This window comes from Astatotilapia calliptera, chromosome 6, assembly GCF_900246225.1.
Source record: "Astatotilapia calliptera chromosome 6, fAstCal1.2, whole genome shotgun sequence".
NCBI classification, from domain to species: domain Eukaryota; kingdom Metazoa; phylum Chordata; class Actinopteri; order Cichliformes; family Cichlidae; genus Astatotilapia; species Astatotilapia calliptera.
In genome coordinates, this window is record NC_039307.1 from 8,193,231 (window position 1) to 8,206,521 (window position 13,291).

Genomic DNA, 13,291 nt, shown 5'->3' on the forward strand with positions numbered 1-13,291 from the left:
TGACGTGATAGATGACTCATGCAGTGTCACACCGCTCTCCCTGCATTCACCCCTCTCTCCCCAGCTCTGTCCCACACACTCCACTGTCCATTTTTTTCAGTATCCTTAACTCAGTGCAAATGGATCAACAGTGAGGTGGTGTTTACAGTTTTAAAGTATTTGTTGAAGGAGGAAAGGCCATAAACAAAACTGAAATGATATTAGTTTATGGAAAGAAGAAAACTTTGGTTGTTACACCCCTCTGCAGCCCCTAATCTCTTTGCATTGGCAATGCAAGCGTCTTCAGCTGCAGCTAATTGACTACACCTAGTCAGGTGTGGATAAAGGTATACCTGAGGCAGGCTTTCATGGAGCCTCACTAGTCTTTGTCTTAGTGGTACTAGCTTTTTAGCTAACTTGTTATGTTATTTAAAATAAAACCTTGTCTCTGTGAAATTCTGGTGTTAGTCTCCATATTTATGTTGCAGCTTTTGAGCCGGATTGCAACATTCAAAGTCTGGCACAGTGGACCCTACACAGGTCCAGTGCCACACCATAGCTCCTGTTGTGCCCAGCATTAGTGCCAGATGTGGCTTAAAAATCATTTTCTTAAAAATATCTGTCATTCAGAAAAATGCAACACAGTCATTCACTGTTAAACTATGATCAGTCTAAATTTATTTGGAGTTTTCAGTGTTTGTGATTGTGCATATGGAGGCCGATAGGTTGTCCAAACAACATTTAAGTTGACTGTCTAAGGTAGCCAAAGATAAAGATGATTAAATATCAATTAAAGACAATTAAACTATTAAATACCTTCAAATAAACCCTTAAAAACCCCTTTAAGGTGTGTTGAGGGTTAAGCCTTGGTTTTAGTATTAAAAGCCAACTTTTAGGTTAGGATTAATGTAAGAATTTGACACTTATTTGTGATGATTATTAAACAGATGGGGATGTGTGTGAGTGCAAAACCAAATGCAGATTGTTTGTGATTTTAAATTGTAGTAAAAAAAAAATTGCAATTTCTTATCATGAAAAATGCTCACAGTGGTTTACATAAAGCAGGATTTTATTTCCACACAGTTGAGTGCACTCACAGTTTTGAAAAGTAACATCGAGGTTACGATAGTGAATGGCACAAAAACCACAGTACACTCCAAAACGTCATAACAGCTCAATTTTACACACAAAATAAGTGCCAGGTGTCTCGAAATATGACAAGATTGAAGATGAGGTTGAATCTGATGAGAAAGAGGTTTTTGCAGATGATGGACACATTCTTGTGTTTCAGTCCAGTACATACAGTGTTGCGTATACGTGATGACTTTCCTTAATTCTGCTCCTGCTGTATTGTTCATCACTGGAGCAAACAGGCCACTAAAAAATGTCATGCCATTTCAGAGGTAGCTGCTTATGCTCATCCCACTCTGGGAAAATGAGTTTGATTATTTGGGGAAATATGGTGTGGATCTGACCGTCCCCTCATCTGGTTTTAGGCCATCTTAGGAAGCAGCTGTTGAGACAGGAGCTTCTTGAGCTGAGCCACTTCCTGGGACAAACTGCTGATCTGCGACCTGAGGCTGTTGTCCTCTGCTGGATATCTGTGGTCGCTTGAATTCTGCGGAAAAGATGAGTTATTATATCCTGAAGGTGAACCCTGATACTGCACACCCCAGGCATCCTCTCTAGACCAAGAAGCCTGGCTCTCCACCTGGCCGTCCCACCCCACTTGCTGGTGGTTTCTCATTTGGATGTTTGGTCCCACCATGGCTATAGGCAGGCCACTATTCCTGCTGTCAGGTGATGCAGAAATTTCCCCTCCGTTGCTGCCTCCCCCAGGGCTTTTAAAACGAAGCTTGTGTGGAAGACTCCTCAAACCCTCCGATGAGTCTCGCCTGCTTAAATACTGACTCTCACAGCACTGCTGCTCCTCCGTCACATCCCTCGGAGAAGGCCTGCCACTCTCACCCAGTGTGTCATCAAAAAACACAGGGCTACCCACGTTTGAGCCACATGAGGTCACAACCCCAGTCTCCTGCGATCCACTATGACTCAACTCAGCTGTTCTTGCACCATAGATGGCGCCCTGCTGCGGAGCCTGAGAGAGGATCTGGTGAGTGTTGGCACTGGCCTGTGTGCCGACATATGGGGAGCCATCAGTGTGAGCCTGGTAGTGATTTGTTGATCTGGGGGTGGGATGAGGACAGAAGGGCGCAGTCAACGGTAGGATGGACACATTAGAGGGGTCCTTAACAAGCCCAAAGCGAAACTTGAGGGCCAACAGCTCGGCCCTGAGGCGGGCGTTCTCCTCCAGCAGACCCATCACCCGCCTCTCCAGCACCATGTCATTGACTCTCCGCTTTTCTCTGGAGCGTCTAGCTGCCTCGTTGTTTTTTTTCCTCTTGTCCCAGTAGCCATCATCTTTTTTCTCATTAGGGATGAACTCCCGTTTGCGACGTGCATTATTACCGCTGTCTTCGTCACAGCTGTTGCCAGCCATGGCTTCAGCGTTGTTAAAGCTGTCTTTGCGTTTGAAGGCAAACGTGTGACCCAGGAGGCTTCGGGCCAGCTGACTCGTGGAGGTCAGGATGGAAACAGCCTCCTCGGTGAAGGAGCCGGTTTCCCCCTGAGGCCTGGACCCCACACCCAGCAGAGAGGGCACCGACAGATCCTGGATGACGCCTCCCACAGTCTGACCCGTCATGTTCACTCACTCCTGACTGCAAGGAGCTGTAGGGCTGGCAGCTCCCGGTGAAATATGCTGTAATGGCTCCACCTAGAGGAGAAAAAAAAATCCACGTGGTGAGATGAAAATTTGTAATGTTGTAAAATTTAAACCGATTGTCAAATTAATGTTAGCAGGAAAATATTTTTAAATACAAGATTTAAAGGGAAAAGCTTTCAAAATGAATAATTACAAACATAAAAGCTGGATGAATCTTCCTTCACTTAAACTTAGAAATACCAGATGTCTTATTTGATTCTGTCCAAAATTATACATGAAAACTTTGATTTACTGGCATCAAATGGCCATAAATGTGTAATGGGTCATTTAGTTCTTCATGTTTACCCCACACAGAATAATAAAATATAGCACACGTATCTTAACAGGATAAAATAATGACTGTAAAGGTTACTTTAAAAGCCGCAAATGTATATTACTTACAAATCAAGCAGCTGCAAACTGATAAAAACCTTCTGGCTCGGAGAGGAGACTGCAAATCTCTGCCGGTCATTCAGACGTTTCCGCTCCTCAACACACCGCATCTCCCTGCCGTTCCTTCCCCCGCTCACTGGTTCAGCCGGGGTCGGAACCTCACCCCGGGTAACACACTCCTCCTCCTCCTTGTTCTCTTCACCCTCCTCCTCCTCCTAACGGGAAGCCAGCCGAGTCAAAACAGACAGGCAGGGGGGAAAATAAGTCTGATGGGCTTGTTAAATTTATACTTCCACGGCAGCTGTGATCTGCGGCGCTTTTAACTCTCGTGTGACGTGTCTGCCTGACACGCAGAGATGGGACTCCGATCATAACTGACATATCTGAGGTTACTAGAGGACAAAAAAGGAGGACAAATTAGCGTCATCATCAGAAACACATTTACGATGATGTACGGCCTTAATAAGACAGAAGCTCTACGTTTAAGCTTGAAGTATTTCAATTATAGTTTAATTTATCTCACCGAGTAACATTGAGGGGGCGTGGTTAATGGCTTGTACTGCAACCAGCCACCAGGGGGCGAATAAGATTTTTGGCTTTATGTTTGAACAGAAATAAGATGAAATGTCGAAATGTTTTTAAAGTATAAGTAAAACTTCTCATATTCAATTAAAATACGTTTGGTTCTGATAAGTTTCATCATGATTATTGATAAAAGAGTTTGAGACAGTTTGGAGTTTCTTTTTATGGGCTTAATTTTTGTAAAGTACCTTTCTGTAAGTATCAAGTTGATCACCATGGGTCACTTGACATCGTCGAACATTTTGATTTTAGGCATGAAATATGCACTTGGATTAATAATGTGTAATGATGTCCTTCCTTTTACTCACAGACTGTATATAAAATATCGATGTAGTTTCCGGGCCTGAAAAGTGGCAGACATACCTTAAATTAGAATTTTTTTCTCCTCCCAGGAGGGTCCAGTTGTTCAGAAGTTTACCAGAATTTATCAGACATATTTTTTTATTAAACTTCAGCAGATACAGCAGTAAATCCCACACCATTCTTTTTCATTCTTTTTTCCTCATATTTTTGGTCCCCTCAAACCTCCAACTAAACAAGGTAAATGGCTTCCCCTATGGGACCCTGGTTTTGCTGAAGACTCCTTCCTGTTTAAAAGGCGTTCTCCTTTCCCACTCTTGCCAGGTGCTTTGTCATAGGGGACTGACTGAACTTTGATGTTTTCTTTCTAAAAGTGTCTTTAACCTACTAAAGCAATATTTAGATAACTGTTGTTAAGAACTGGCACTATATAAATTTATGAATCAATCACAGTCAGCAGGATTCTTCTAACAGATTAAAATGATACACTCCAACAGCTTTGACCTTTGGAGGCACACAACATCTAAAAGTGTCCTGTTCAAGCAGCAGATCCTTTAAGTCCTGTAACCAGTGGCCGACATACTATACATAGATGTTTGATCTGATTGAATCGAGGTCTGTGGTTTCTCTTTGGCATGTTTAGACCATGCTTACCGGTAATCAATTTTGCAATGTCACATTGTCCTGCTGAAAGAGACCACTGGGAATAATGTCACTATGAAGGTCTTACAAAACCATGTTAAAGAAATTTCACCAATTAGAGAGGGCACCAAAAAGCTGAAGACCAATTTAAATGTGTAAACATGGGGGGGGGGGGGGGGGGGGGGATTATTAGCAGACAAATAGGAAGCATAACAAACGCAGGACAGAAAGAAAGAGAAACCTTCAAAATAAATCAGGAGATAACCAAAGGCGACTGAACAAGCACAAGATAAGGAAACACACTGAACATGTAGAGAAGAAGACTTACAGTAAACATTACGACAAAGACTAAGGAACACTGGATGATACACAGCGGCACAGAGAGAAGAGCAGATAGGGAAACACTGAGGGAACTTTAACTGCTACCAACAGAAACCAAAACATGAACCAAAACATGGGATACAAAACTGAAACTCATTACTGGAACAACCACATACTAAAACAGGAATTAAAGACTCAAAGATGTCACTAGAAACAAAACTTGCATTTTCAGAGTAAAGAAATCAAAATAGAAACCCAGAAATCCAGCAACCACAAAAAATGAAAATTTCAAACACTTGGAGTGACAAAACACCACAGAAGCCCAACTCAAACATATTAACCAAGAATTAAAAAAAAAATAAAACAGTAAAAACCTGAGGCCAGTGACCTTGTCATCATATTACCATAAGCTTGTTCTCGTCACATAACACTTCCTGTTTCTACTATTTCACCAAGTAAATTATGTTCCCAGTGACCCACATCATGTAAAAGCCTCTCCAAGTTTCAAGAGCAACGCTTGCTCTAAATACACAGATGTTAAAACTAAGTGCTGCTGTGGATAAAGTCAGTGAGAAAGTCTGAAAGTGTTTGAGATATTGAACGCCAGTCTACCCCTGATTCCCATCGGTGTGGGTGGGTGTGTGCAATGCTTAAAGTGCACATAAAATAGCACCGTATGAATGTGTGTGATTGGGTTATGCGCTTTGGGTGGTCAATAACATTAGAAAATGTCCTAAAAAGTTAGTACCCATCTGTAGATAAACACTCTTTAATATGGCAAAAAACTTGTATAGTTTACTACTCCTTATTCTTTGCATCCCTGGGCTATGAGTCATAGACTCCTAGGAGTCCCCAGACCCCACTTTGGAAACCATTTCTGTAGTTATCACAGTCTGGGCCTCATCAAAGGTGCTCTGATGTATCGAAGTCCTATTATATTGAGATAATGTTATTCACTCTACCTTTCAGGGGCTTTAAGTGTTGAATACTGTATGTTCTACAACAACATCAATTTTACCCTTATAGCTGCGCCTGGAAGTGCTGCTTTAGAAATCTCCGAAACTGCATGTCATTTATCAAGTAAACAAAATATTTAATTTAACTTGATAGTTTAGGTTTCCATAAAGGCCTCTCAAAAATAAGAATTGGAATGGCTGTGTAACCTAGAAGATATAACTAAGGATAAATATTTTTTATGGAAGCTTAGGGAGAAAAGCAGATTTTCATTAACTGCTTTGTTTCGTCTGATTATATTTTTACATGAGGTCATAAGGTTTGCCAAAGCCTGTGCGGGCAGTGCTCGTGGTTGCTTAAGTTGTCCTCATTTGCTCTTTCCAAGTAAGCACCACTAACGGGCAGTTCAAGGTACACAGAAACATGGGGAAAAAATACTGTGCACATGCTTTTTTTGTGTCTCTTACATTCAAATGAGCACATAGACAATATGATTCTGTTTTTCTTTCCATTACAACATCAGGTTATTAGGCAGCATAGTTGTGTAATGTAGCTCACCATGTATGTTTTCTCTCTTTCAGGACTATAGCTTTGCTGTGTTAAAAACAAGAGAAGCTAATCACAGATATACTAAACCTATGAGCTAATCTGTAAATTATTTAATCCTGTTAATGAAAAATGTAAAGACATCTTTATGGAGACTGTGCCCTGAAAGCTAGTGTAAATGGGGAAGCAAGCTGTTGCATAATACTCAGAGAAAGTGCATGTGAGGACTGTGCCATGCTGAAAGTTCAGTTGGGGTGAGTTTTTGCAGAAAAAAGGAACACTGTTCCATAAGCGTTGTGCCACAGTGATACTTCCTCCTTGCACATGGGACTTCTTCACACTGAACCTCTCCTTTTTCTGTGTTGGCCTCTTTAGTTTCCATTAAACAAGGCAATACTTTTCATTTAATTTATGCAGATCTACGCTGGGTGTCAAAGACTCGGCCCAGAGCCAGAAACGACTGGTCAAAGGGTCCAATCAAGGCAAAAGTTGGATATGTAAAATGGGAAAAGAGCAGTCCATGAGAGCATCATTTTTCACTGTATTTGGCACAAAGAAGCATCATGTTACAACATCTCATCAAGTCATGGGAACTGTTGTGCAAATTTCATCATTTCATCCAAGCCAGAGGCCTGAATTATTGTTAGTTTTGACGTTTTCTCACAGACATAAATATGAACTATGTCCTGTTATACCACATCAAAGCAAGGTAGTCAGGCCAAGGAGTTGTGTCAGTGTTTGTGTTTCTTTGTAATATACACTGACTGAATATGGAAGGACTGAGACATACAGCTGGCAATGCATTTATTTTTCTTAAGATTTCTCATGCTGCTGACCTGTTTTGTAAATGAAAAAGCAGTACTTGTATTCCTTTACTATAAAATCAATGCAAAAACTGAGCGGTGTTTATTTCTCATAGGGTATTATGCAACGCAGCAACTGGATGTTCCACTTTATGTGGGACTGTACAGCACTTTTTTATCCCTTGTCCCACTGTCCCAAATATTGAGACAATGTTCCACATTCTGTTTAGCATGAAGACAGACACTGAATGACTTTAATTAGAGGATGCTATCATGGTTCTCAGGCAGGTTGACAGACCATCATTGTACACTATCTGCACAATGTCCAATATGGAAAAATGCAGGTCACCACATTGCTTCAGTGACATTACTAAACAAAATAGCAACTTAAAGAGTTCACAGCATTTTTATCCATCCATCCATTTGCTTCTGTTTATTCTATTTCAGGGTCACGGGGGGTGCTGAAGCCTATCCCACCTGTCTTAGGGTGAGAAGCAGGGTACACCCTGGACAGGTCGCGAGTCTGTCGCAGGGCAAACACATATACACAGGCAGCCATTCACACTGACATTCACACCTATGGGCAATTTAGAGTTTCCAATTAACCTACCCCCACTAAGTGCATGTCTTTGGACTGTGGGAGGAAGCTGGGGGACCTGGGGAGAGCCCACGCAAACACATGGAGAACATGCAGCTCCATACAGAAAGACCCCGGCCTGATGGTGGAATTGAACTCAGGCATTTTTATTTTGTGGAAATACTTTCAAAAGTATTAGAAGAAGATTATTGCACAAAACTAAAATTTACTTTCCTTTAATAGTGTTTATATTTACTTAGTGTAGTAAAGTTTCTTGTTGTATTTACCCATTTCCTCACTCTCTCACGCCTCACTCACTGTCTTGACTTTCTCATCACTGATTGGTTTCTGAGTTTCTTTGTACCTTAATTGAACTCAACTGGCACACATTATATATGGACTGTGCTTCCTGTTACTCACTCTTTTCACTCCCACAGTGGGTGACAGCTGAGGTGAGTTTGATTTGTTTTTCTGAGTTTAAACCTTTAAGTTAATTAGTTAACGTCCAACTTTGTTTTGTCTTTCAGAGTTTAGCAGCCCCTGTGTGTCTTTAAGTTAAAGTGAAATAAAGCCAGTCCCACTGCACAATCATTGATGGCTCTTTTCTTTGCCATGGTGACAACAACTTTATCTTACCTTCGAGCTTTCTAATAACACTTGGTAAGGTTGCATTCAAATAAAACATGACCTTTACACGTCAAATGCCTCTTAGCATTTCTAATGTGTCCAGCATTGTCAAAAACAAACGTACTTTTTGCCCCATACTCCATTTGCAAGGTCCGGTCACCCTATTATGTAACACGTTTGCTGTTCCCCGCTTGAGAGAAATGTGGACTCATGAACTAAAATTCACTATTTGGGGGGTTTTTTCATCAAAGGTTTGGTGACAACAGTGTGACTGTGGAAATGTTTCTACGAACTTTACAGAGCAAATACGATCCAGGGGTGCATGCTGCAACGTACCGTGGAGGTTTTGGAGGCTGGAGCAAAAAAATTGAGCTGAATGAGCAGCAAACTGTAAATAAGGTTAAATGATGGATGTGCAGCACTCTTTCCCTTTGTTAGAGCAGCAAGTCTGCATGCTGGTATGTTAACTGGCCCCTGAGGGATTCTGGAAATGTTATATCATGTTAAACCTGGTGGTGGTTCTAGATGAAATAAAAGGGGTCACAAGCATTACTATAATTCACACAGAAGGGGAGCTGAACATGAGTGTCAAAGTCCGTGGTAGTCTTCCCAGCAGGTATTGGTACATTTCCATGTAGGCCTGAGGTACAGCTCTGCCATCACAAGAGTCATGATGGATATAGAATCTGTAATGTAAACTGTTTCCAATTTAAATGGAGCTTTTTGGAGAAATGTCTAAAGTTAAGTGTCCTTTAGAATTAATTCAGCACTTTGTGTTCTGCATTTTCAAAACAGCTGGATTCTTCAGTACCAAATGGATTTGCTTTAACTCTCTCATGTCTGCCAGAACAAAGTAATTTCCAATAAAGAGGAGAGTTTATAATCACAGACTGTGTAGGTGTGCATACACACTCACCTCTGAACACCTGCTCTGATCCACCATGACTCTTACCGTGTCCCTGTGTATTGAACTAAAGATTAAAGTCATAACATCAACCAGCATCAGTGGACATGCTTCGTTGGCGACGTGTCCACTCTGCACCGGGGATTATGTAACTGAAATATTGTGCAAAATATCAACGCGCGTAATAACATTTTGAGTCCTCATTTGAACCTTGTAAACCACCTGATCTAGCATCACAGAGTTCACCAGTATAAATTTACTCATAAAAATGTCAGCGTTAGAAACCAGTAACACATGTCCACTCTTAGCAAAGAGTGTAGGCTTCCAGAATCTTACAGTATTGATTCTAAAATACTTTTACTTCGATACAAAATCTTATAGTCTTGGGTCATCTTATATCTTATAGTTTGACGACCCCTGCCAAATCATAAGCTACTAAATACTTTAGCTTTTGCAGTTCATGCTCTCATACTCCAGAACAGCCTACCTCAAAATCTTAAGGAAGCAAACTCTGACAGTAATTTCAAGATACCCCTTTTTTATTCTGACATTTAAATACCATTTTAACTTAATAATACTACTGTACTGATAAGAATCGTCCCCATTCAGGAACATGGCAGATGCAGAGAACAGTTTTGTTTAAAGGTCTGTCAGCTTGATATGTTTTTATGCCTGTGATGCCCTTTTAACCTCCACATGTGACATTCGGGTATAAAAATAAATTGAAGTGAACTGAAATCACATAGCTGGTTAGCACATTTACACTATTATGTATACTGTAAGTAACCAGCAGTATGTAAAAGCAGTTAAAAAAAAAAAAGCTAATAAAAATTACATTTATTTCCTCTTCAAAAGCATGTTAAAAAAATGAATAAGGGGCTTTCTGAGAAAACTAGAGTTTTGCATTACAATCATTAAGTGCAGAATAAATAATCTGGGATGCTTTTAGTTACCGATTTCTCCAAAAGAACAAGTATGCTGTATTTAACAAGCTCATCTGGTGACCTTTTTATTTTACATGTAATGTTTTACTGTTGGTTTTAAGTTTCAAAACTTATTGTTGTTTGACCAGAAACCAGGGACCTGCACGGAGGCACAGTGGAAGATAAGGATTATTATAAACTGTGAATCATGCAAAGCTACCCTGGAGTTGGAAACAACTGTAACAGGTCAATGAAAAGTCTAAAGACTAAAAGAGGATCATTTTGCCTCTGCTGCGGCCATTTTTATTGTAATTATGAGTCTCCTGGTTTTATCGAGTTGCCATACTAAATGCATGCATTAAAATTTAAAAACAGGCAGCTCATTATGTCAGCAAAGCCTCCCTGTTGCATATGCATTCATGTGTACGCAAAGCCTCATTAGCTCTTTGAAAAACAAAGGTACAAAGTAATTGACTGCCGGTGCACAGAGTGTTCTGTGGCCTTGTTTGACTCTGTGTGTGTATGCTCAAGTTCAAATCAGGCGGATAACCCCCACCCCCGCTCCGTCTTTCTCCCTCTTCCCTCTCCCAGCTTTTCCTTTGATTCATTTGGACTCGCAGTCCCTCTCAACAGTCTCAGTGCTGCAGCGGCTTTCAGCGCTCTAATCCTCATCCTGCTCTCGGACAGCAGGCCAAGATTCTCATTATGTGAGGTTGTGTAACTGCAGACAAAGAGTAAATAATTCCACACATTCATACTGGCTTAAAATAATCAAACTGAATTCGATGAGAGAGAGAACAAACGCACTGAGTGGGACTACTTTGTCATCGTTTAGAAATCCTTATATTATATACCATACGGACAGTTACCAGTCCAAAATCATGCTACATTTTTTTCATAAAAAATACAGATGTTGTAGAGGCCTGAAATAGCGGGTTTAATAATGCAGAGAAAATCCATTTATAAAATGCTCATTGGAGAAGCAGTTATCCTAAAATATTAATTCTATAATATACTGTGTGTATATTGCATGTGAGAATGTTTCCACATGTTTATTTTAGTGATATGAAGGGTAGCAGTACAGTTGATTATTTATTATTATTATTAATCCTTTATTTATCCAGGTAAAAATCTCATTGAGATTAAAAATCTCATTTCCAAGAGAGACCTGGCATCATGGCAACAAAAGTCACATACTACATAGGTATATAACATTTAAAACAAATATAACATTTAAAATACAAATACTGCAGAGTTCAGACAGCGTTACTATTCAGATGATGTGTTTTACCTTTCCAACACTGCAATTTAGTGTTTAAGTGTCTGAAAATGTCCCAATTTTTCTTGACTTCTGACCGCACATTTTCAAGGAAGCTTAATATGAGAATCTGTGCAATAGAGTCTAGAGCAGCTGTCTAAGGAGTTTATAATTTTGAGTCTTAATACATTAAGACTCAAACTCCTTAAAAGCTGCCCAATATTTAAAGCAATATAAAAGGATGTAAACTATGAAAAAAGCTTAATTAAATATATTAAATGCAATTAATTAAGTATACAATATTTAGATGTGAGAGGGAAATCAAGTAAAACAGGTATAGAGAAAGTATTTGTTTTTTTTGGTTTGAGTTCTAAAGTTACATTTTGATTCTTGTTAAAATATAACTGTCGGCACTTCCAGATGTGAGCTTGCTTATCTGGAAGCTACCCTGTTTCCTTCTCCCTCTCCTTAACTTGATTAAATAAGTGACTGAAATGACGTATCTTGTTAGGGGGGGAAACAACAAGAAAGAGGAGGATTTAATTATGCTTCTGTCCTCAGTAAACCTTCTTCCACTGCAGCATTCAAATTGTTTTCTGTGGTTCATGTGGGTGGTGGGGAGGAAGAAAATATCCTTCTTTATATAAAACAATCAAATCAAATTATTTAATGAGTCTTTTCCATTAATGACCTGGCATTGGGGATTTAGAAAAAAAAAAGTGGTGGAATAAGCTTAAAGAATCAAATGCACTGAAAAACATTACATTACCGTCATTGTTTATGCCACATGGTGTTTAAGCCTTGGCCTGGTCACATGCATTATAATAATGTCTTTGTTTAGTACACTCTTGTCATGCTCAGAGATAAGATCACTCCAATCAAGGGGTTAGCTATAACCTTATGTAACCATGAAAGGAGGAAGTAGAACATGGAAGTAGAAAGCAGATTTGTTTCAGAGTTTGTTTGTTCTTTTAGGGCACTACAGGCCAGAGCCTCTATCCTCGTGTCACCTCTAAATCCCAAATCACTTTCCCTTGAACGCTGCACTAAAATAGACTGCAGATGGAGCCTCATGACCATCACTAACATATTTGTGATTTATCTGATGTTGTGGAACATCTTTTGTATGAGTGAAGAACAGATTATTATTATTAGCTCTAAAATTATCATGATTGCTTGAGGGCGGTGTGATAAAGCAGGTTTTCCATCTTATGACAGGGTTGGTGGTTTGATTCCAATGGCAGAACACTTTACATTGCACCTTGCAATTTGCATGGCAGTGTGTGAGTAAGTGTATGAGCCCTTGATTATGTAATGACATACGGTCAACGCCAAAAGAGGCCTTTTTAATATTGGTCATATTTTATATGTTAATACAGCTGTGGTCACTAGTTTAGATGCATGGGCATGGATGAGATGGTAATTTGGGGTTTTGAATTATTTAATTGTTCTTTCACAACTTGGGTGCAAAAGTTTGAATTTATGCATATACATTCCTTCGAATACTTGGTTAAGTGTCCCTTAGCAAGCTGCACCATGGCCAGAATCTTTTTGGTTGCTGTCTGCAAGCTTGTGGCATAATTCTGGTTGGGTATTTGACCTGTCTCTTGGCGAAATTTCTAGAGTTCACTTAAATTGGTTTGTTTCTTGGTGCACATCTGGATGGAGGCAAGGCCATTCCACAAGCTTCATGTTAGCTTGCATTTTGAGTCCAGCCT

At 39.9% G+C, this 13,291-nt stretch overlaps 1 protein-coding gene across 1 annotated transcript; it reads right to left on the reverse strand.

Moving 5' to 3' along the window:
- Positions 1-1,029: 1,029 nt before the first annotated feature.
- On the reverse strand, positions 1,030-3,600 carry LOC113023213 (nuclear factor interleukin-3-regulated protein-like). The gene is made up of 2 exons (XM_026169237.1): positions 3,146-3,600; positions 1,030-2,755 (listed from the first exon to the last, which is right to left on the reverse strand). The coding sequence occupies exon 2, from the start codon at positions 2,681-2,683 to the stop codon at positions 1,472-1,474; it is 1,212 nt and encodes a 403-aa protein (XP_026025022.1). The 5' UTR covers positions 2,684-2,755; positions 3,146-3,600; the 3' UTR covers positions 1,030-1,471.
- Positions 3,601-13,291: the final 9,691 nt, after the last annotated feature.